Genomic DNA, 23,637 nt, shown 5'->3' on the forward strand with positions numbered 1-23,637 from the left:
TTGAATATGGCTGTGGTAGAAATCACTACTCTTGCATCTTTCAAGTCCTTGAAGGCAGCATTACTCTTTGGAGTCCCTCTATATTTGCCTTTAACTTACTACTTGTGTAGATAAAGGCATTTGGCCTTCCCTACAGTATAAATCATCATTCCATGGATCATAAAAACCAATGAGAAATTGCTGCCAGTTGTTTAGTATGTCTGTTGAAACAATACATTCTGGAACTGGGGAAATAACCACAGAGAGGTTTGAGGAAGACCTGAGCCAACTGTAAAATGAACCCCAGTTGAAACTCTATTGATTACCAGATATTCGTAAAGCTATTCTCTGACTGGTTGAATACAATGACAGTTTTGGTCTCCAGATAGTAGTTTCAGTTTAAAGCCAGCATTTCATAAACTCTGTTTATTTCCCCTTCGCTAATGTACAATTACCCTTGTAAATTGTCCTCAGGTGCCTCTTTTGTTACTGTGGTAAGAACATGGGGTATGAAATCTATCCTATTAAAAAAAAATGTAAGTGTATGATACAGTATTGTTATCTATAGGCACAATGTTGCACAGCAGATCTCTAAAACATTCACCTTGCATAGGAATTTTATATGTGTTGAATAGCAACTCTGTATTTTTACTTCCCTTAGCCCCTAACAACAACCATTCTACACTGTTTCTATTATTTTGATTACTTTAGATACCTCGTATAAATGAATTATGCAGTACTTTTCCTTCTGTGACTGGCTAATTTCTCTTAGCATAATGTCCTCAGGGTTCATCTGTGTTGCTATCTATGGCTGGATTTTCTTTTAAGGCCTACTAAATGGAAAATTACAGGGTAACACATGGTTAAGTAGCAGGATACTTCTGTAAGAGGATATAACTTCACCTTTATTTAAAGTTCTTTGACTCTGTTAGCTGGCTCAAGTCTTGGAATTAAGTACTATAATTGTAACCAGTATGGTGATTCTAGTCAATTCTGTTGAACAGATATGGATATTTCCTGCATATGCAAAACAAATATAACTTCTGTAGGCTGCCCATCTGTTTCCATTGTTGGGATCTTGGTCAACCAGCCACATCAAAAATCTCTGTGACCCAAACAATTCTAATTCTTTGACTCTGCTGCCCATTATGGTAACCATGCCATTTGGCCACAGCCACCACAGATTCTGTCATCTCCATTCATTTCAGTGAGCTCAGTTTCATGGCATCACTTCCACTGGCATTCTCTGCCTGCAGATAGTAGCCCCATGTTGTTTGAAAATGCTGAGAAATCTCAATCACAGTCTTTATAAAGAACTCTTTTTTCCTTCTAGAGAAAATGGGTAGAGAATGATTAAACAAGTTTTGTATGACAGATCCACTTTAAATTTCTGATTTCTCTCACTCCCTCTTTTTCTCTTGACATCTTTTTCTACAGAATAACAAGGAAGTTCAGGAGTTTCAACTATATTTTGTTAAATCACCTTTGGGTTTATGATTACATCAGCCAACCAAGAAAAACGCTAATCATTCCCAGGCACTTGAGTCAACACATGGAAACCAGAATTTCTCCTTGTTCTGCATAAATCAGCACATTTCAAGCTGATCCAACACTACATTCCTTAGATCCTGATACAACTCCTTTAAGACCTGTTCCTATATTTTTTCCACAGGCTTAGTATTAAAAACATATTCAGAAAAAGGTAAAATTTGAAATAAATTGTTAATTATAATTTTATGAATTTGGATGATATAAGCAAATGATAAGCAAATCCCAGGGAAGTAGAAAATCGAAAATAATTATATGACTAAAAATTAAAGAATTTGAAAAGAAGAATTAATAGAAAAAACAATCAAAAACATTAGAAATTCTTTAAAAATACCAATAAATTTGAAATAGGAATTAAAAATTAAACTAAAAAGGATTGTCAAAATACCAAACTCAGGAATGCAGGTTTTATTCCTCCAGATTCTACTGATACTAAAAAGATAAAAAAAATAAATAAACATGTGTAAGTAAATCAATTTAAAAATTAAATAAAATTACAAATCCAGAAAAAAAGAGAACTTAAAACCAACAAAATAATAAATTTAACACACACTTGTGCATGTGTGCACACCCACACACGTATATAATTCCAGACCAAAATTATTTAAATGATTTAAGGGTGAATTGTGTCAAATATTTAATAAGCAAATAACACAAAACAATGAAATATGGAAAATGAAGCATTTTCCAACAAATTTTATGAAAACCCAATAACTTTGCTAAAACTAAACAAAATAAACAAAAGACAAACCTGAAAAAGGTAGATCATTTTGGTTAATAGCTCAATTTCTGTCATGAACATGATATAAAAATCCTAAGCAAAATATTAGCATATCAAACTTATTGATACATAGGACACTATGCCATGGCAACTCTAGTTTCCAAGAACTTAAGGAACCTAAAAGAACCTCAGGAACCTAAATAAGACATTAGGAATAGCTAAGTAAATGGAATATATGAAGTTCATAAAGCTGAAGCTTTTAAATGGAAACAACTTTAATCTTCTTCAAACATGAATAATTAGTTTAGTCCCAGTAAAAGTCTTAGCAGATGTGTGTAAATTCACAATCCAAATTACATATCAAATTGCGAGCATCCCATGATAACCTAAACATGTTTGAAAGAACAAATTTGAGGACTTAGGGTGGCTTTTTGAAAATTGTTAATATCTATTTAAGATAGTGTGGTTATTGTCACAGGAATAGCTAATTAGATCAAAGACACCAAATATAGAGATCAGTACACATAAGGTTGCACTACAATACATTGTGAAAGGGATGGTACTGATACATTCGATTTCCATATGGAAACAGTGAATGGTGTATCAAAGATTCTAGAAAGCAATAGTATAGCTTCCTCAAGTTCAGATGGGCAAGTATTTCTTTAAAAGGACTCAAATTTCTTGCTGTAAAAAAAGATAAATGAATTCCATTAAAAAATTTTAAGAATTTTGGTGCATCAAAAGGCATACAGAAAAAAATAATAAAAAGGGCAAAGAATAAAAGTGGAAGAAATATATATGTAATGTTTTATATATATGTATAAATGTATGTTATATATGTGTGCATATGTACACACACACATTGGGAAAAAATGGTTATTATTACTTTAATTTTTCTTCTCATCCCCACACTGTCCTCTGTTGCTTGGTCTGCAATCACACATATGTTGGACAAATGGAAATTTCCTCATGGATTACAGAGGCTCTGGTACTTTTTAAAAAATACTTCTATTTTATTATCTTGCTATGCCTTTACATTTACTGATACACTTTTGGGAAATTTTCTGCCTCTTGTCATATTTTGGTAGGATACTGGTCATGGTATTTTCTTGTTGAGTGACTGGATTTTGTTTTCTTTCTTAAAGTGCTGTAGTTTGTTTTGTCTGGCTGTTAAATTATTTGCAAGTCAATGTGATACTAGCTGTTGTAGAGAATATAAACTGTAACATTTACTCCAGGGATAGTTCAGCCCTATTACTAAGACATGAGTCTTCTGGTGTCTCCACTAAAGGGCCCAGGTGGTCACCAAAAACTATTCATTTGGCCTGTAAATACCTCCAATAGCTACTTGCCCTGCGTGATTAGTGAAAATAGTTTTAAGTTTACAATTTTTCTTTTCCTGGGCTTTTAGAATTATTCTCCACACTTGCGTAATTTCATATTCAGCAAATATCAATTGGGACACTAAGCCTATTTCTGGATTTATTTTTCTTCGTAGTTCCCTTTTTCTAGAACCTAACTTTGTAAGTTTCAGCCATCTCAGCCTCTCCAGATTTCTAGTCTCTACCTCCTCATCTCAGTAAGGCTTTGGACTCTGCTTGGTTTCCCATACCTGATCTTAGAATAAAAAAAAAAAATGTAATAGGCAGAAAATCTGAGTTAATATCAAAGATAACATTTGTTTTCTTTGTGTCTGTAATCAAAATCATACTTTAGTGTCTAGTGTCTGAAACATTCGTTTGTCTCTTGTCAAGCTTTTTTTGTTTGTTTTTACTATAGTTATTTTTAGGGCATAAGTATGTCTTGTTCTTGTTACTTAATCATGATGTAATTGGATAAATTACCTTAAATGTAGACAAATAAAATGAGAATTAAAAGTATGGTTTCACAGTATTTTATATTTTATAAATACAAGTGCAATGCAGTCATTATTCTCAACATAAATGTTATTAATTCTCCTAAAAGTTAGCATGACAGAATTTTGGCAATTGGCATGTCACCTAAGTAAATAAGTAATACCTGAGGCATATTAATTTTTTATGGTTTTTATTGTAACTAATGACAAACCTGTGAGTAACTTGGTGGAAAAAAAATTTTTTTAATGAAATATCACTGTTTTATATGATCTTCATGTGAAGAGAAACTATATCATTTCCCATCACGTATTATATATTTTTTTTTTTATTTTTTTTATTTTTTATATTTTAATAAAGTCAAGAAAAATAAGCATAACATTGGTTAAAAAGTAATCATTCTTTTCAAAAATCTTCATGTTAATTCATAGATTTTACACTGCAGTCAAACAGAAACATATATATATATATACATAAATATATGTATGTATAGTTGAAATGTCAGAATAACCCAGAACAGTACACAGTAGGCAAACTACATTATCCTTTATTGTTAAAATATTGGTTTCCTACTTAATAACATATTTAAGGTTCTTACTTAATCCCTCAAATAATTTTAAGTGAGTGTATTTATTTGTTCTGATGGTTTTATAAATATGATAATTTAAGCCAATACATTTCTTCTTTTTGCATTAAAATGTCATTTATTTGTTAAATTTGTCTAACACGCTGGTAAAAGTAAGAAATCATTTTGTGTAGCATGCTGGTAAAAGTAAGAAAAGCTCAGTTTGAAAGAATTATGTTATTTCACATTAATGTTTTTAAGAAGCTAAGCCTTGCAACTATACTACTCGTGGCAGATTGATTCATCTTTCTTTAAAGAGCATAATTAGATATTACAAGCACTCCTTTTTTGTTTTTCCTTTTTTTAAACATTTTTATTGGAGTATAATTGCTTTACAATGGTGTGTTAGTTTCTGCTTTATAACAAAGTGAATCAGTTATACATATACATATATCCCCATATCTCTTCCCTCTTCTGTCTCCCTCCCTCCCACCCTCCCTATCCCACCCTTCTAGCTGGTCACAAAGCACCGAGCGGATCTCCCTGTGCTATGTGACTGCTTCCCACTAGCTATCTATTTTACATTTGGTAGTGTATATGTCCATATATACGCTACCACTCTCTCACTTTGTCCCAGCTTACCCTTCCTCCTCCCCCTGTCCTCAAGTCCATTCTCTAGTAGGTCTGCGTCTTTATTCCCGTCTTGCCCCTAGGTTCTTCATGACGTTTTATATATATGTGTTACATACGGTATTTGTTTTTCTCTTTCTGACTTACTTCACTCTATATGACAGACTCTAGGTCCATCCACCTCACTACAAATAACTCAATTTCGTTTTTTTATGGCTGAGTAATATTCCATTGTGTATATGTGCCACATCTTCTTTATCCATTCATCTGTTGATGGACACTTAGGTTGCTTCCATGACCTGGCTATTGTAAATAGAGCTGTGATGAACATTGTGGTACATGACTCTTTTTGAATTATGGTTTTCTCAGGGTATAGGCACAGTAGTGGGATTGCTGGGTCGTATGGTAGTTCTATTTGTAGTCTTGTTTTTTTTTTCTTGTTTTTTTTTTTTTTTTTTGCGGTACGCGGGCCTCTCACTGTTGTGGCCTCTCCTGTTGCGGAGCACAGGCTCCGGACGCGCAGGCTCAGCAGCCATGGCTCATGGGCCTAGCCGCTCCACAGCATGTGGGATCTTCCCAGACCAGGGCACGAACCCGTGTCCCCTGCATTGGCAGGCAGACTCTCAGCCACTGTGCCACCAGGGAAGCCCTATTTGTAGTTTTTTAAGGAACCTCCATACTGTTCTCCATAGTGGCTGTATCAATTTACATTCCCACCAACAGTGTATGAGAAAAGGGTTCCCTTTTCTCCACACCCTCTCCAGCATTTATTGTTTCTAGATTTTTTGATGTTGGCCATTCTGACCAGTGTGAGATGATATCGCATTGTAGTTTTGACTTGCATTTCTCTAATGATTAATGATGTTGAGCATTCTTGCATGTATTTGTTGGCAATCTGTATATCTTCTTTGGAGAAATGTCTATTTAGGTCTTCTGCCCATTTTTGGATTGGGTTGTTTGTTTTCTTGATATTGAGCTGCATGGGCTGCTTGTAAATTTTGGAGATTAATCCTTTGTCAGTTCCTTCATTTGCAAATATTTTCTCCCATTCTGAGGGTTGTCTTTTGGTCTTGTTTATCGTTTCCTTTGCTGTGCAAAAGCTTTTAAGTTTCATTAGGTCTCATTTGTTTATTTTTGTTTTTATTTCCATTTCTCTAGGAGGTGGATCAAAAATGATCTTGCTGTGATTTATGTCATAGAGTGTTCTGCCTATGTTTTCCTCTAAGAGTTTGATAGCATCTGGCCTTACATTTAGGTCTTTAATCCATTTTGAGTTTATTTTTGTGTATGGTGTTAGGGAGTGTTTTGATTTCATTCTTTTACATGTAGCTGTCCAGTTTTCCCAGCACCACTTATTGAAGAGGCTGTCTTTTCTCCATTGTATATTCTTGCCTCCTTTATCAAAGATAAGGTGACCATATGTGTGTGGGTTTATCTCTGGGCTTTCTGTCCTGTTCCATTGATCTATATTTGTTTTTGCAAGCACTCCTTTTAAGAAAAGAAGGATAAGTTAGCTTATGTCTCATATATATCACATACCTAACAGTGATTTATTATTCTAAATGTATTTGAGTACTGAAATTTAGAAAATCCTAACATGATGTAGGTTTATGGTAAATTTTACGCTATTGGCACCCAGGTGTGGGTAAAATCTTTGAGGAGAAATAGCCAGAGGATATAGAAGTATAACTCCTCAGGATGTCAAAGAGAGGAATGGTCAGTTGGAAACAAACAAAAATTTATTTTACCAGTGGTGTATCTTTGTTATACATTGAGTTGATTTCAAAACTGGAGAATTCTAATTATTGAATGGAAACTTAAATGAGTAACAGGACTATATATAAAAAATCTTACTTAGCTCTGAAGTAACTCAAAATTAATCAAAATTATTAAAAATTATGAGAAGTATATATTTCAATAAATGTAATTGGGTATTGCTTTCAAATTTTAAAGAATAAATATGAATCAAAATACTATTTGAACAAAATAAGAAAATAACAGGTGCCTATAAAATAAAAACACAGGGTACAAATACTAGACTATATTAAATATTATAAATTTTTCATTCTGTGTAAAGTATTAATTGGCTATATTTTAGCCATTTAAAGAGTAGAAAAATGCTATAAAAGTTTAATATAAATATTTAGAATAAGCAGTAATACAAATCAAAAAAAGCTAAGAATGAGCATTAATGCTTTTATATTCTACCAAGGTAACAAATTGTTCTATTAGATGTTTGGGTTACTCTGAATTCTGACATAATAGGAAATGCCAGACAAGTGTGTAAGTGTATGGGCACGTGCACACACACACACACACAGACCTACACACAGATTCATGCACAGGGACCTAAGTACAATATATTTCTTTGTAAAATCTTAGTGGGCATTTTTCAAGTCATTTTTTCATACCTAAATGCAAAGCCCTCTCATATGTAGCATAAACACATGGCACAAGAAAACAATTCAACAATTGGCATTCCAAATTTCTCAATAATTTAGTTAAATATTTATTCATAATGGAGTTCAATGTTATACTATTTAAATATTATGATTAATTCAATATCACATTATATTAATTCAAAAGATCATATGTGTTTACATTTAGCCTTGATATTGGTCATCTATCTCCATCTCTAGCTGAAAGACAACATATTACTATGTTTATGTTTTAATGGATATTTTTGTGATTTTATTCATGATTTCAAATCCAATGTCTCAGTTTTTTTTTAATAAATTAATCATTTGTTTTTTGTTTTTTTGGCAGTACACGGGCCTCTCACTGTTGTGGCCTCTCCCGTTGCGGAGCATAGGCTCCAGATGCGCAGGCTCAGTGGCCATGGCTCACGGGCCCAGCCACTCTGCGGCATGTGGGATCTTCCCAGACCGGGGCACGAACCCGTGTCCCCCGCATCAGCAGGCAGACTCTCAACCACTGCGCCACCAGAGAAGTCCTAATCATTTGTTTTTATATGTAGTCTGGAACTTTTCCACAAGTAAATCATGTATATTAGAATATTTCTGTCCCCATTGGCATAAAGTAAAGGGAATGCTTTATGATATTTGGCTACCCTTTTCAGTGTTTCACAGAGGTATTAGAATCTATGATATCTTCTCTGTGTCTTGCATCCTTACAAATTTTAGGTGGATTCTGTCTGTCTGGATAACTATATAATAGTGATGGTGATGACAGCAGTTATGAATGCCAATCCTCTTAACAAACATAATTTACTTTTTCTCAATTTATTCATACTTTGCTTTCAAATTTATCCAATATGCATATAAGAAAGATAATAGCACATGGACAAATTAATATGAGCACAGTGCATTCTAGGTGGCTTACTCTAGGAGGAAAGAATTGTGACCAGAAATGAGTTTTCTCAAATCTGTACAAAAAGAGCATTTCAGAACAATACAATTTAATGTAATGTAATGGACATATATGGTTATAGAATTTTAAAATTAGTATTCGTATTAAAAAAGATTGATTAAATAATGCAAGAAGGGCTTCCCTAGTGGTGCAGTGGTTGAGAGTCCGCCTGCCGATGCAGGGAATGCGGGTTCGTGCCCCGGTCCAGGAGGGTCCCGCCTGCTGCAGAGCGGCTGGGCCCATGGGCCGTGGCCGCTGGGCCTTTGCATCTGGAGCCTGTGCTCCACAGCGGGAGAGGCCGCAGCAGTTAGAGACCCAAGTACCGAAAAAATAAAAAAATATAATACAAGAAAAGGACTCAATGAGTTAATTACTGACATTAAAAATAAATGTATATATGCAAGTCTTACTATACAAGGCATAAAAGAAAATACACTATAAAATTCTGATTATAAATATTCAGATATAAATCTAAATTCTATTTTCCCCAAAGGCTTGTGGTTTTGATGGCATTATTTTGGATAGCACATTAATTTTAATCAACATGTATGTCAGGTTTTAGCAAAGCTGGATGTAATTGTTATGAATTTGCTGAAATGAAGTGATAAATGAAAGAAATAGAGGAAGAGAGGATGAAGCAGAATGGAAGACAGGAGAGAGGAATGGAGAGAAATGTAGAAAGAAAGTTCCAGGCACTGTGGTAGGGAACTTAGCATGTATTAGTTTATAGAGACAGAGGGACAAATAACTTAAGTATTGATGGATATATATTAGATAGGTAGAGAGTAATGTGGAGGGTGTTAGTGGTGGGATGAGCATCATGATCAATATTTGGGAGTTGAAATGAGTACTGTAGAAAGATCAGCTCTCTAATCAGTGCACCTTTACTCCCAGAGCATGGGATTTTTCTAAGAGCAGTTGTTAAGCTTTGAGAATATTGTTGATTTAGTTCTGTCTTCCTGTTGAATATCAGCTTTCCGAAGGAGTAACACATTTATCTGAATTTCTATCTTCAGTGTGTAACATTTCAATGTCTTGTAAAATCAGTGTCTGATGTATAGAATATCAATAGATTGATAGTGGCCAAATTAATGGGAGAGTCAACATAGGAAAGCAATGTTGAATAATTTTGAAATGCAAACTGACTTCTAGTTTTGGAAGCCTTTAATGTAACATTAAATGTTTAGCTCCATTAATCTATAACGATTGACCAGCTGACATATATTGAGACTCTGATGTGCCAAGCAGCTAGCTACTAGACAAAGTTAAAAGAGAAAACAAGATTCCTCCTAGAGTAGTGGGAAAAAAACATACAAATAGAAAAGTTCAATAAATTCCCATATGGGCTATGAATCATTTATGTAGTTGCCATATTAGGACACTCTTATGGGTTGAATTATGTTTCCCTAAAATTCATATGTTGAAGTCCTAAACTCCAGTATCTCAGAATGTGACTTGATCTGGAGATAGGATCTTTATAGACTTAATAAAATTAAAATGAGGTCATTAGGATGGGCCCTAATCCAATATAGAAGGGAAAAGTTGGACATACACACACAGAGGGAAGATAATGTGAAGAGACATAGGAAGAAGACAGCCATCTACAGGTCAAGGAGAAAGCTCTAGAACAGAAACTTCCCTCACAGCTCTCAGAAAGAACTAACCCTGCCGACACTTTGGTTTTGAAATTTTGGTCTTCAGAATGGTGAGAAAATAAATTTCTGTTGTTTAAGGCCATACAGTCTGTAATACTTTGTAACAACAGCCCTAGACAATTAGTACAGGCACTCTGACAGATATTGTGTATTGGTTCCAAGTTCTGTTCCCATCCTCCTTAGCTCTCCACAGTTTCACAGGGGACCTAAAAACCACACTGCCTAGACTCCCTCAACAGCTGTTTTCTACTCAGTTGCTGTTATTGGGATTCCCTGATAGGAAATAAGGGAATATAAAAGAGAAAGTGTCATTTCTCACTCTGACTGCAGTAGAAGAATCAGCAGATTTGGGTACCTCCAGGAAACTGTGGGCTGCAACACCATTGGCAGTACAACAGGGGAGGCTCCAGATGAAAAGGTAGACTAGTGGGCTCCAGCTAGGATGGTAGCATCTTCCACATTTCTATGAAATCTTCATTTTTCCTTTTTGCAATTTTAGGCCATCTAAAATAATTTGTGACTAAATGTTTATGTGCTTGAAACATCCAGAAGATGTTTTAGTTCTCCTGTCTGTACACTGACTGATACAGAATAGGCTACAGAAATGAGTAGAAGAGAGAGAAATTCAGATGAAGAAACACCTTCAATGGGGAAATAGGATTACAGGCTAGAAGGTGTGAAAGTTTCCAACTGGTTGTGGTAACAGTACATAATATAATAAAATTACAATAGCCTACTTTGTTGAATAGAATGTGTTTGGAGGTGAGGATGGTAATATAGGGGTAGGCCAAATCAAAAAGGGCAGCACACATAGATTAAGGAGGTTTGATTTCTCCATAGTAGTTTATATTTTCATATTTGTCAACAGCTTTGATGTTGTAAAATTTTTGTGAGGAAGGACAGGCAGGCATTATTATTTCCATGTTACAAAAAAGCAAATTACAGGTCAGTTGAAGTTAGCCAGTTGTATGGCTAATTTAATATTCGAGTTTTACTATTTTTTTTCACAATTTTTTAAAAAATTAACAAAAACATATTTTTGAGGCATTACAACTGTCTTATATTGATTTGGTTCTGAATATCATTCCCTGTGATGTTATCCAACATGTTTTAGCCTGTTTCTCAATATTATTTTTTAAGAAGATATTACAGCTTCTTTCTTATTCAACTACTTTAAAAAGTAGTTGAAACATGTTAATCTTAAATCTCAATTCTCTGTTTTCTTCAAATTTTATTTAAAAAATCTTATTTACACAGATGTTATAAAGTAAATTCAAATGCAAACTATCAGTAGAGAATATACAAGGGAAGGATGGAGAGTCTCTTTTATGCTAAAAATGAATGTCTAGATATTAGTCCGTTCAAGAAATATTTAACTCTATTACAAACTAATTTATGGTAGCATTCAAGAAATGATGTGGAAGCTGAAAGTCATTCTGCTTTACAAACTTCAATCCACATAATTAAACTTACTTGAGACGATATAGTTTGACAAAGAACATCCTTGAATATCAGAGACCACAAACTATATACCTGGGGAAAAGCCAACCTCAAAAGAATTTCAGAGCATAAGAAGTGTATAAAAATGAGCAGGAATTAATTACATTTCTGTGATTGTGTGTCTGACTGCCAGCACAGACTGCCCTGCATTTGATCTCTTCTTTATAAATTATGTCAGTGTACATAAAAACACATTTGACATCCTGGGAAGCAATTAAATCAATAGAAAAGGTAATAATTATATTAGACTTAGGCTAATATTTTAAAACATTTAGGAAGATGGACATTGTGAAATGACACTAGCCACAGTAATAAATATTCTTAGGTTAACTGATATGTACACATGGGTTTTCATTTCTCAGTAATGAGAATGGGTGGGAGAAATTTGGGGATGTCAGTGGGCAATGAGCTCATTCTCTAGTGGAAGAAAATATTGAATTTATATTCTGGATAAGTCACTTACTAACTGGATAAACTTCAGTGAGACATTTATACTCTGTAAATTGAATTACTTATTTATAAAAATATGGGATAAAAAACCTCAAACATTTGTGATGACTGAGATCTTATTTAACATATTAAGATTTAGGAAGTGCTCAATAAATATTTGTTAATAGCCTATTTTCAAAATGCTTTCATCTTTTATGAAAGGAATTATATATGGTAAAAAACTGTTTGGAGGAGAAATAACAGTGAGCCTGATAATGGTAATAAAAATGTCAATTGTTAATGTTCATTATATTTATTTTGTCGCTAAAATCAGCCTTAAAAAATTGGAAATTTCTACCTCAGTCTATCCTTAGCTTTGCAGTACAAATTCAAGTGTTTTCACTTATCACAATTTAGAATTCTTAGTAAATATTTCACAGTAAACTCGAGGAAAAGGCTACCCATAAATTAAAGAGTGATTAAGATACATAAAATTTAACTTTTATTATTTCCTAAATTAAAAATTTTATTTTCCTCTCTGTTTTTTTCTACATGACACCAAAATAAACTAAGTGCAACTAATTAGAGGGTGATAGGTTTATGGACAAAACCTATGGTGATAGGTTTTGTGTGGATCTATAGTGGTGTAAGGCCAGGGGAGGGGGATGTTGAAATTTTCGATAAAGGCAAGATAGATCTGAGTGAGAAGGCAACATTTGAGTGAAGTTATGTAATAAGAGTGTGATCCAAATGAATTTCTGGTACAGGAAAGCTCTAGTAGGAGGGAAGAGCCAGTGCAGGAGGAGGGCCTGATGCAGAATTATGCCTGGAATCTTTGGGGAATATCAAGTTCAGTTTGAACAAATGGGAAACTAAAAGGAGAATGAAGTAAGAGAAGTCAGTGGGAAGTAGGGAGAGAATGGGTGCAAACATTTAGGGCTTCTTAGGTACCTGCTACTGAGAGATAATATATTATCATGGCTGGAAGCGTAGACTCTGCAAAAAGACTTCCTGGCCTCAAATCATATACTACCATTATTAGCCAGAGAGTATGGGTCAAGAAAATGACCCTTTTGTGCTTTAGTTACTCCATTTGTAAAATTGTGATAATGCTGCCAACATAATAAGATTGTTCTTAGCTATTATTTTATACTAGAGACATAGGGAGTCATAGACTTTTTAGCAGAGCAGCAATATAATCTGACTTATTAAAAATTTACTCTGGTTCAAGTATTGATAATATGCAGTAGGAAGGAAGCATGAAAAAGTAAAACTAGGAACACTCAGGAAGCTATTACAATAATTCATATGAGAGACAATTGAATATCTTGTGCTGATAGTGGGGGTATTGAGAAGTTTTAGATTTTAGACATATGTTGACGAAATGTAAACAGGAGTTAATGACTGATTGGATATGGAACTATGATAAACAAGAGTCAAGGAAAACTTCAGTATTTTTCACCTGAGCAACAGAAATGATGGGACCACCTGAAATGGAGAAGAGTGGTATAGAACAAAAAATGAGATATAAAGCCAGTAAGTTTTGAAAGTAGAAAATTTGAGCTTTCTATCACATACTGATTGGACAGTTGGATATAAATATTGAATAGACAGTTGGATTGTATGAGTGGAGAGGGAATAAGGCTTGAAATATAAATTCTTAAATGTCAGAATATTGATGATATTTAACCCATGAAACTATATGAATTCATGGAGTAAGTCGACATGCACACACATGCTATATATATATATATATATATATATATGTAATTTCCTAAGGAGATATATACCCACACACTTTCTTGAGCATAATTGATGAACTGATGTGTTTTATAATATACACCTGGAAGAAAACCCTTAACAATATAGTGACTTCTGTTATGAATCAGTCATTAAATTATACAAGTTTCTTCCTGGGCAAACTTGTCTTGTGTATATTATTTGGCAAGTGGTAGATACTTGAAAAACAGAGAAAGCCAGTATCTATTTCTGAATCATGGCTTATAGCATGAAAGGATAAATTGAGTGAAGGGTCAGTAGAGCAGAGCTGAGCACAAGATCGCTCCTGCTGTGAACACAGACTTGCCATGGATGTCACATTCAGCTTCTTGAGTAGCTTCAAAGTGTCACTATGAGCCATCCTCACCATCAACTGAAAAAGACAGCCTCACAAATCAACCAGACCTCTAATGCTGAATTCCTAAGGAGGTGCATGAAAGTAGGTAAAGCTAGAAATTGTTTCTCGGTTTATTACAGAGAATCCGCTAAAGGATAAGCTGGGAGCACAATGTCAAGCAAAAAGATATAACTTAAGACACATTAGAATATTTCCACCTGGTAGATGAGAAGATAGAAAAAAACAGAGTTTATTTTGAGGACTGAGAAAATCTTTGCCTAGTGCAGCAAACCAATAACCAATGTAAATATAGGTCTAAAGGATTGATTGAGTTGTGAACAAATATAGTAGCACTAAAAGCTTAGAGATTTTCATAAAGGGTACTGAAAAAGGAAATACACCCCAGTCCTATTTAGTAAGTTCTTTATCTTGATGAACACATATCACTATTAAGAAATATAAATTATGGTTTCTTTATAACATTACTTAAATTGTGTGTTGGACTTCAGTAATAGAATTGCAATTATTTATTTTTATTCTGAAAAACTAGATTATAGATAAAATGATTTAAAAATTTATGCAATAGTTTGCAAAAAAAAAGGGGGGGGCATTCTAAATGCCAGAAGTGAAGAATGCACTGAGCACTAGACAGAGGTAAATAAGATGATACAGCAACAGTCCTGTGAAATTATTGAAATAGTGATGGTTTGAGTACTGTGCTTTCAGGCCTACAAAATTCCTATAGAGTAGATTCTGTCAAAGGCCTTTAGTATTAGTGGTAAGGGAACTAACTAAATCTGCCACCAGAGGAAATTAAGCTTGCCTTTGTCATAACTCTGTGTGGGGCAACAATTCTCACAAGAAATCAAAAGAGTAGCCCTGCAACTTTGATGTGTTTGAACATGAATTTACACTATGCTCATAATATGGGGATATCCTAAGCTGAGAAAGTAGCAATTAAAAAATGATCCTGGTGTCATGAAAATCCTAGGGAGTCTAGAAATCAAATGCAAAATTGCTCTGGAGGGACACATTGGTCCATGTAGGATTTATAAAGGAGAAAATCAAAAGAGGCCAGATTAAGATGAGCTCACAAGCTCAAAATCAGAAATTACAAAGTTCATAGTAAGTGAAAGTCATCAGTCACAAGCACCAGGAGAACTCAAGCTATTGGATTTAAAACCTCAAAGTAAAACCCAAGAGCATGAGATCACGGGATGACAGAAAAACTGCACACACATGTATACATACATATAGCCTAAATGTCTAAAAGGATTAAAGAGATAGCAGTGCCTTCTGCTTACATGCAGTAAGCTTGGGAAGACAGAACCTTAATTTAGCAGTGGGGAAATTTAAGAATGAAGTAAACCCATCCCCATAGAGCTTCCAGAAGCCATACTAATTGGTGACAGTAAACTCTGAAAGGTAAAGGAAGGTGACCTTTACAGCAGGTGGACTGGTTGAAAGTCTAATTGAGAAGAAATTATACCCAAGTATCCTCCCCCATTCCAAGCAGGCAGGAGATTGTAACTTCCCTACTTAAGAGAAGACTCAGAATTATACTCTAGAGTGTAAAATATAAATTTTCTTTCTTGGAGGAAAAGTTGAAGCTTGGGAGACGATCACATGAGGATTAAGGAACACCCAAGGGCTTTTTCTGCTATTTGGTATTCTAACTGGGACAAAGGTATTCACACTTAAGGCAGGAGACGGACATTATCTTCTCTACAATATATGGGAAGTCCAAGCAAATGAAAAAATAACTAAATAAAAAATATTATCACCAGGGATATCTACAATAAGTGCCAGCAAGATCAGTCTACAGTAAGGATAGAGAGGCCAAGTATTGCCACACACCTGTTAGTTGACCTTGCTTTTTAGTATCCCTATCTTATACATAAGATGCTTGATCAAGATCACCAGGAAAGAAAATAATATGAAAACAAACCAAAGCAACTTGAGAGAATCAGTTTATTTATGGGGAAGAAATACTACTATTATCCTTAAAGATATGAGAGAATACTGCATCCTTCAAAAGTCAGATGTAATATATCTTTATATTAATATATAATACATATATATGGCATAAATATATATATGTGTGTGTGTATATATATATATATATATACACACTTCTGATACAATGCTGAATAGAAAGCAGACAGTCTTGTTCCTGAGCTCAAGGGGAAAGTATTCGATCTTCCATCGTAAGGAAGATATTTGTTGTAGCCTTATCAAAGATGCTCTATATCAGGATAAGGATGTCTCTGTGGCAGCCAGGGGAGTGCTCCACTCAGAACTCTCTTCAAGAGAGAATCTGTGTTGGAAAGAGTAAAGTTACTTGAGAGCCTCCAATTGCCATAACTTAAGGATCTTCCAGAACATTTTATCAAACCACACTCTTCCCAGACTACTCCCAGCCAATGACTGAACATGGTTCAGGTACTTGAGCTATGATACATATTCCTGCCTAATATGTGATTCCTTAAATGGGACATCTTTGTCCTGAGGCTCTGATCATCCTGGCCAATACTTTGTCAGAGCTGCATCACAGGCTGAAGCTCTTTCTATCCTTCCTTTTCTTCTCTCCCTGCATTTAGGTTTGAGGGTCCATTTTTCTCTATGCTCCATTTTTCCACTACTGCTCCATTTTCCTCTATGCTCCCCAGTGTAGAATTCTATACCTAGTTAAATATCATTTAAAATGGAAACAAAATAAATATTTTATAACATGAAATATGAGATAATTATCTCCAGGAGATCCATACTGAAAAATGTTAAATGTTGTTCTTCAGACAAAAAGAAAGTAACAACCAAATGGAAATAGGGATCTACACAAAAGAATAAAGAGTACTTGGAATAAACATGGGTCAGAAAATAGACTCTGCTTAAATTATACTAATTTAGAGTTGTTTTTATGGTCCATCTTATTAATTACCTTAGTTAATTGTACTATGTACACTTGAGAGGAATATTTAAGCTTCAGTGGTAAGTTGTATTTGTCCTTTAGATGTCAGTTAGGTCAATTAGATCCACAGAACTTAAGTTGGTTGATAGTACTGATCAAATATCTGTATCTTTACTCATTTGTCTACACTTTCTCTATCAATTACTAAGAGAGTATTATTGAAATATTTAACATTTATTATGGATTTGTCTACTATTTTTAGCTTTGTCAATTTTTCTTCAAGTATCTTATAGCTCTGTTAGTGGGTAAACACTTAGGATTGTTAGATCTTCTTGAATAATTGATCCTCCTTTAATTATAAAATACCCTTTTTAACTCTGGTAATACATTTGACTTGAAATCTACCTTGTCAGGTATTATTATAGCCACTACAGCCTACTTTAGCTTAGTGTTTTCATAGTATGTAATTTTCAACATTTTAGTTTCAGCCACTATGTCTTTTTTTTTTAATGTGTTTCTTATAAGCAACATATAATGTGGTCTTACTTCATCATCTGGTCTGAAAATCCTTGCCTTTTCATGAAGAATCTTAATTCAAACATATAAAATTAATAATGGATTTGTCTGGGTTAAGACTCCTGTCTTGGTATTTGGTTTTAATTTATCCCATTTGTTTTTGTTTTTGATTTTTTTTTTGTTCATCCTCTTGAACAATTTTATACAAGTTTCCTGGTTAAATATTTTATTCTTCTTCATTAACAATCTTGCCTCTTATTTTCCTGGCAATACCTTTTTTTTAAAAAAAAATTTAATTTTTTATACAATTTTTAAAAGTTACTTTCCATTTACAGTTATTACAAAATATTGGCTATATTCCCCGTGTTGTACAATACCTCTTTCATCCTATCTTACACCCAATAGTTTGTACCTCCCACTCCCCTACCCCTACATTACCCTTCACCTCTCCCACTGGTAACCACTAGTTTATTCTCTTTATCTCTGAGTCTGCTTATTTTTTTAATATTCACCAGTTTGTTGTATCTTTTAGATTCCACATATAAGTCATCTCATACCATATTTGTCTCTCTGTCTCACTTGTTTTACTTAGCATAATGCTCTCCAAGTCCACCCATGTTGCTGCAAATGACAAAATTCTGATCATTTTTATGGCTCAGTAGTATTCCATTGTGTGTATATATATATACCATATCTTCTTTATCCATTCATCTGTTGATGGACACTTGGCTGCTACCATATCTTGGCAATTGTAAATAATGCTGCTATGAACATTGGGGTACATGTATCTCTTCAAATTAGTGTTTTTGTTTTTATTTCTTTGGTTTTTGTCCTCTGCCTATTTGTGGTGAGTGTACCCTTTATTGACTTATTATCTATATATTTTTGAGTTTGCTATGCTAGAGATATTAATACATAATAATATGATATTTCATAATCATTTTACAAAACATCAAACCATATCACAGTAAAATATATTTACTTCCCTTCAAATATTTGTGGACATCTTATATTTTACTTCCTTCTGTATTATAAACCCTCTAACATATTTTACTCTAATGAGTCACTAGGTTTTTAACAATTTAAAAAATATAAAAATACAAATACTAAAACAATGATGTTCTGTTATTTCCCTAGAGATGTTCTTTTTCTGGGTCTTCATCACATATATAAATCTGGCTTTTTATCTGTTTTCCATTCCACTTGAAGAATTTAGTTTAACCATTTATTATAGTGCATTTACTAGATGCAAATACTTTCAGGCTTTGTCTGGAAATGTCCTTTAAAATCCATTAAAATTTAAGCAATATTTTTACTGAATATAAAATTGTAGCTAAAAATTAGTATTTATTTTCTATTTATTTATGTTTTATTTTTTATTTATTTATGTTTTCCCTGATGGGATGTTGACATCATTAGTCACTCATTTTGTTGTTCTACTATATGTAATGAGTATTTTTAGCCTTGTCCCTTAAGATTTATCCTTTTTTGGTTTTAAATAATTAATTTATAACATGCTGGGTGTGGTTTCCTTTGTATATTATTTGCTTGGAGTTTTGCTGAATTTCTTGCACATATACAATAATATCTTTCATCAATCTGGAAATCCCCAACTCTTTATTTCTTCAAAAAGTTCTTCTGGTTTATCCTATCTTTCCTCTCCTTCTTGGATACTAGTTACATACAAGTTTTTCATTTGCTGATGTAACACATATCAGCCATGCTCTATTCTTCTTTGTTTCTCACTCTTTTTTCTCTTTCTGTTCCACTTTGACTAGTTATTTTCAACCTGTCTTCAAGTTTTCTGGCCTTCCTATTTCAAATCCAGTCTGAAGTTAAGGCTATCTAGTGGAAAATATTCAAAATGAAACACAGAGAGGAAAGAATAAGGCAGCACAGAAAGGAGCATTATAGACAAGTGCAAAGTGGTGAAAAAGTTTAACCTGCATACAATTTGATTTATAGGGGAAAAGGAGAGAAGAAAATGGAGTAGAAGTAATATCTGAAGATATATTCACCATGAATTTTCTAAAACTGAAGAAAGATACCAAAACACAGATTCATAAAGCATTGTGAACACCAAGTAGTATAAATGAAAATAAAATGACATCTATAAACATCGTAGTAAAATATTTGGGAAAAACAGGGAAAATATTCAAGAAAACAATTTTTTAAAGACAGTATTTTAAATTAAGAACCAGTAGAACTGACATCTGACTTCTCAGCAAAATCAGTGGAATCCAGAAGACAGTGGAATTATATCATTAAAGCAGTGCAATAAATATAAAATTCTACAAGTAGTAATCTTCAAAAATTAAGATATTTTATAATACTTTAAAACAAACAAAAATAAAAGTAATATTTCATCAGCATTCCTATACTACAACACAATTCTGTAGAGTGAAGGAAAAATGATCCCAGTCAGATATGGGGATTAAGGGGAAAAAAGTGTACTTGACAAGGAATTGAATGTCAGGGTAGACAAGTTTGAAATTTTTAAATTAATGTGCCAAGTAGATGAATGGATTGATAAAATGAATTTAAAGCAGACAAAGATAAATTAACAGAGAACTAATATACAAAGAAGATAGCTGTATAAAGGGAATAGAAACAATTATTCTACCACTTTATATTTTTAACTATCCCAACTTTAAAAAGTGATGAGATTATGTGAATTGAAAGGGACCATTTGTTTTCAGGGAAGTGAAATGTTGAGGAGCAATGTCCAGGCTGCCAGTATATTGTTCCAGGGAAAGTTAATGAAAAGTGAAGCAGGTTGAAACCAATCTTATTTTTTTGGTTTTTTGTTTAATTAAAGTGCATTTTAAATAGTTGATCATAAACAAGGGGAAGGGAAGCACAATAGCAAAATAAAAGCAAAACTATCATAGCTTTCTGAAAATCTTCTTCAAAATATTTCTGGTTTAGTACCTTCTGATTTACTCATATCCAAGATGAGAGATGGGTCTCAAAATTTCAAGTATGTTTTCTTAAGTCCATTAGTGTCCATTTATTGGATTCTGTTGAAATGTGACACTAGTATTGCCCACCCTTACTTAATTGCACTCTCCATAACTACCAGCTGATCTACTTGACAATCTAAAATTGTCATCATTCTTACGATACTAAAGTTTTGACTGCATTTATCTCTACATTCAGTATTTCTCAGGTGGATCAACCTCCCAGAATGCAATGTTACATTATTGGCCCCTCTCACTCACATCCTGTCTTGTTTCTTAAAGTGTCACCACACAGGGACATAAAATAAAAGAGCTACTAATAAAGGATAGGTACAAAATCCATTTTTGAAGAAAAGTGTGGCTGCCATACAGCAGCAATTGCAAGAGAGGTGTGGCTATTTGGGTTTGTAACCAGCTTGAAGGCAGTAGAAAAGCTTTTTTTTTTTCAAGCAGCAAAATTTCTGTATAGATTAATTAGTCAATTGTATCCTTTATTTATTGCCTATAAAATGTATTTATCTATGAAACCTTGAAAAACTGTTTAACACTTTTCATTATATCTGTGCCTTTGTGTGCCTTAATTTATCATTTTTCAAGTGTATTTAAAATATGTCTTTTATCTCATTTGATTCTTACTCAATGCTCTGAGATAAACTAAGTGTTACTAGCCACATTTTAAACATAAAGAAACTAGAGACTAGTGAGGTTTTAATAGCTTGCCCTGGTGAAAGAAAGAAAACGGGATTGCAGAGGTTGTTGTCATTTCTATTGGGTTGGCCAAAAAGTTCATTTGGGCTTTTCTGAAACATCTACTCCTGCCTCTCTGTCTTAAGAATAAAATGAGGCCAACTGCTTTTTTTGAAACATATTTGGATAAAATATAGATCCAGTTTTTAAAGTCTATACTTCTAATTGCATCTATTGATATTGTCATTTAATTTGCTTTTAGTAGGCTACAGTTTGAATATATGGGAGACTTTTTGTGTATTCTTATGTTTCGATTATTTCCCCCAGGATTCCTTCCTTCCAGGGTATGATCTTATTTAATCAAAGAGAAATAGTCCATCATCTCAGTACTTAACCCTAATATAATGTGCATCCTCAGCAAACAATATATAAAACATGATGCCAATATAATACATACTGGTTTCTATCATGAGAATAATGTTATGGAAAAGTAGCAATGGCAATGTTTTACTGAGTGCTTACTATGTGTCAGAATATTTCTCTGTCTTTTACATACATTAGATCATTTAATTCTAAAAAAAAAGAGCAAAATAAATTAGAAAGGTATTATTGATTGGTATCCATCCTCTAGAGATGAGGAGTCATTGGGAGGAAAGCAAATAATTTGCCCAAGGTCATCCAGCTAGTAAGGACAAGGTTAGGATCAAAGCCTAGGCAGTCTGGTCCCTGCTCCTCTACCTTCACACTCATCCACATTTCCATGTCCAGCTCCCAAATCTGCTTCTCCCCAACTTGTCTTATAAGCAGATTGAAAAGGAATTCCTTGATACTCCTATAAAACTCAGCAGTTTCCTCTAGGTTGCAACAAGATGTGTTGTATTTCCTGTTTTTGGCTTCATCGCACTAAGCTCCTTGACCTTATTTATACTTTGCAACCCAAGCACATCCCTAGGTAAGAATTCTTACTCAATAAACTATGGTTGAATAATAAATGATAGGATGAACACATTATCAAATTTTATTGAACACCTGCTATGTATTGGGCATGATCTAGATACAGTGAAAGCAGCATTAAACAAAAAACTAGCAAAATATTTTGTTGCCATGGAGATTATAATTGTTTCAAAGGTCTTAAACAGCTTCATATGATCCTGAAAGACTAAATCCTATTTCAAATTAGTTGAGTTTCCTGGCATCTGAGGCTGAAATAGACAATATTTACTAATTTCAAAATGATGCAAATGTCAGTTCATTTAATTTTTTTAAAAGTCTAAACCTGTGAACCAAGCTTGTCAAGATGGTGCAACATAAGTCTTTCTCCATACAGTTTAATTAGACTTTGTTAAGTTGAGTCATTTGTGCTTTTACTTACCACTTTTTTTAATCCCACATTAAATAGGGCTACTCTGCTGTCCTTATCTACTTTTTCTTTCTGTATTTTGTTTCCACTCTGTATAAACACCTAGTCTTTGACTATTTCAATTCAATCATAAATTTAGTTTAAAAAAATCTTCTTCTGCATGATCAAACCTATTTGAAGTGCAGGAATCAGAAATCATCCTGGTCGATCTTATAGTTTTTGTCAGAACTGAATTTACCTCTGAGAAGGGAGCTAAGTGATTCATTGAAATATTGTAGAGTTGTCTCCTAAAAACCTCAGTATACTTGTGTGATTCAACTCATCACAGAAATCATCTATTATTTAAAAAATATATGTACTTACCAAAGGAAATAATTTATTATATCATCTCTGAATAGATAAGTTCAGTTTTTACTACCTTTAATATCACTTGTATATATATGAACGTTTGCTAATTTATTTATAAAAATACATTTTAAAAAATGCTTTAATTTTTCTATGCTTTGTCATTTTACGTTCTATAGCAATAGGGTGCTACAAACTACGAGCCAAATTATGTGTCCGAATTTACTTAGCGTTTGTGTACTTTCTGTGATACCTTGTGTGTTCTTTCTTTTTAAAGTTATCTGGTTGATTCCCGTTGGTGTGTTGAAAGACTTACCATTTCTCAACCATATAATTTTAGGCCTTTTACTTAATATCGTAATGGCTTATTCCCTACTACCACCACTAATGTAGAGATAATAATACTTGCCTCAAAAGGTTATGGAAAATGTCATCATATTAAACAACTAAATGTGTGAAGTATTGCCTAACATGTAGTTAAGTATTTATTAAATCT

At 33.5% G+C, this 23,637-nt stretch overlaps 1 protein-coding gene across 1 annotated transcript in view; it reads left to right on the forward strand.

Annotated features, from left to right (window-relative positions):
• LOC149743909 (uncharacterized) overlaps window positions 1-2,087 on the forward strand; it is a 200,468-nt gene extending 198,381 nt beyond the window's left edge. The window contains exon 4 of the mRNA XM_089906047.1: window positions 1,417-2,087. Within this exon, the coding sequence (XP_089762173.1) occupies window positions 1,417-1,564 (148 nt within the window). The 3' untranslated portion in view covers window positions 1,565-2,087. The remainder of the gene's footprint in view (window positions 1-1,416) is intronic.
• The last annotated feature ends 21,550 nt before the right edge of the window (window positions 2,088-23,637 follow it).

The sequence above is a fragment of the Delphinapterus leucas genome, unplaced genomic scaffold (genome assembly GCF_059928025.1).
Source record: "Delphinapterus leucas isolate spDelLeu-1000000601 "Yukka" unplaced genomic scaffold, BTC_Dleu_Yukka2 spDelLeu_asBTCV2_sq57, whole genome shotgun sequence".
In the NCBI taxonomy this organism is placed as follows: Eukaryota; Metazoa; Chordata; class Mammalia; order Artiodactyla; family Monodontidae; genus Delphinapterus; species Delphinapterus leucas.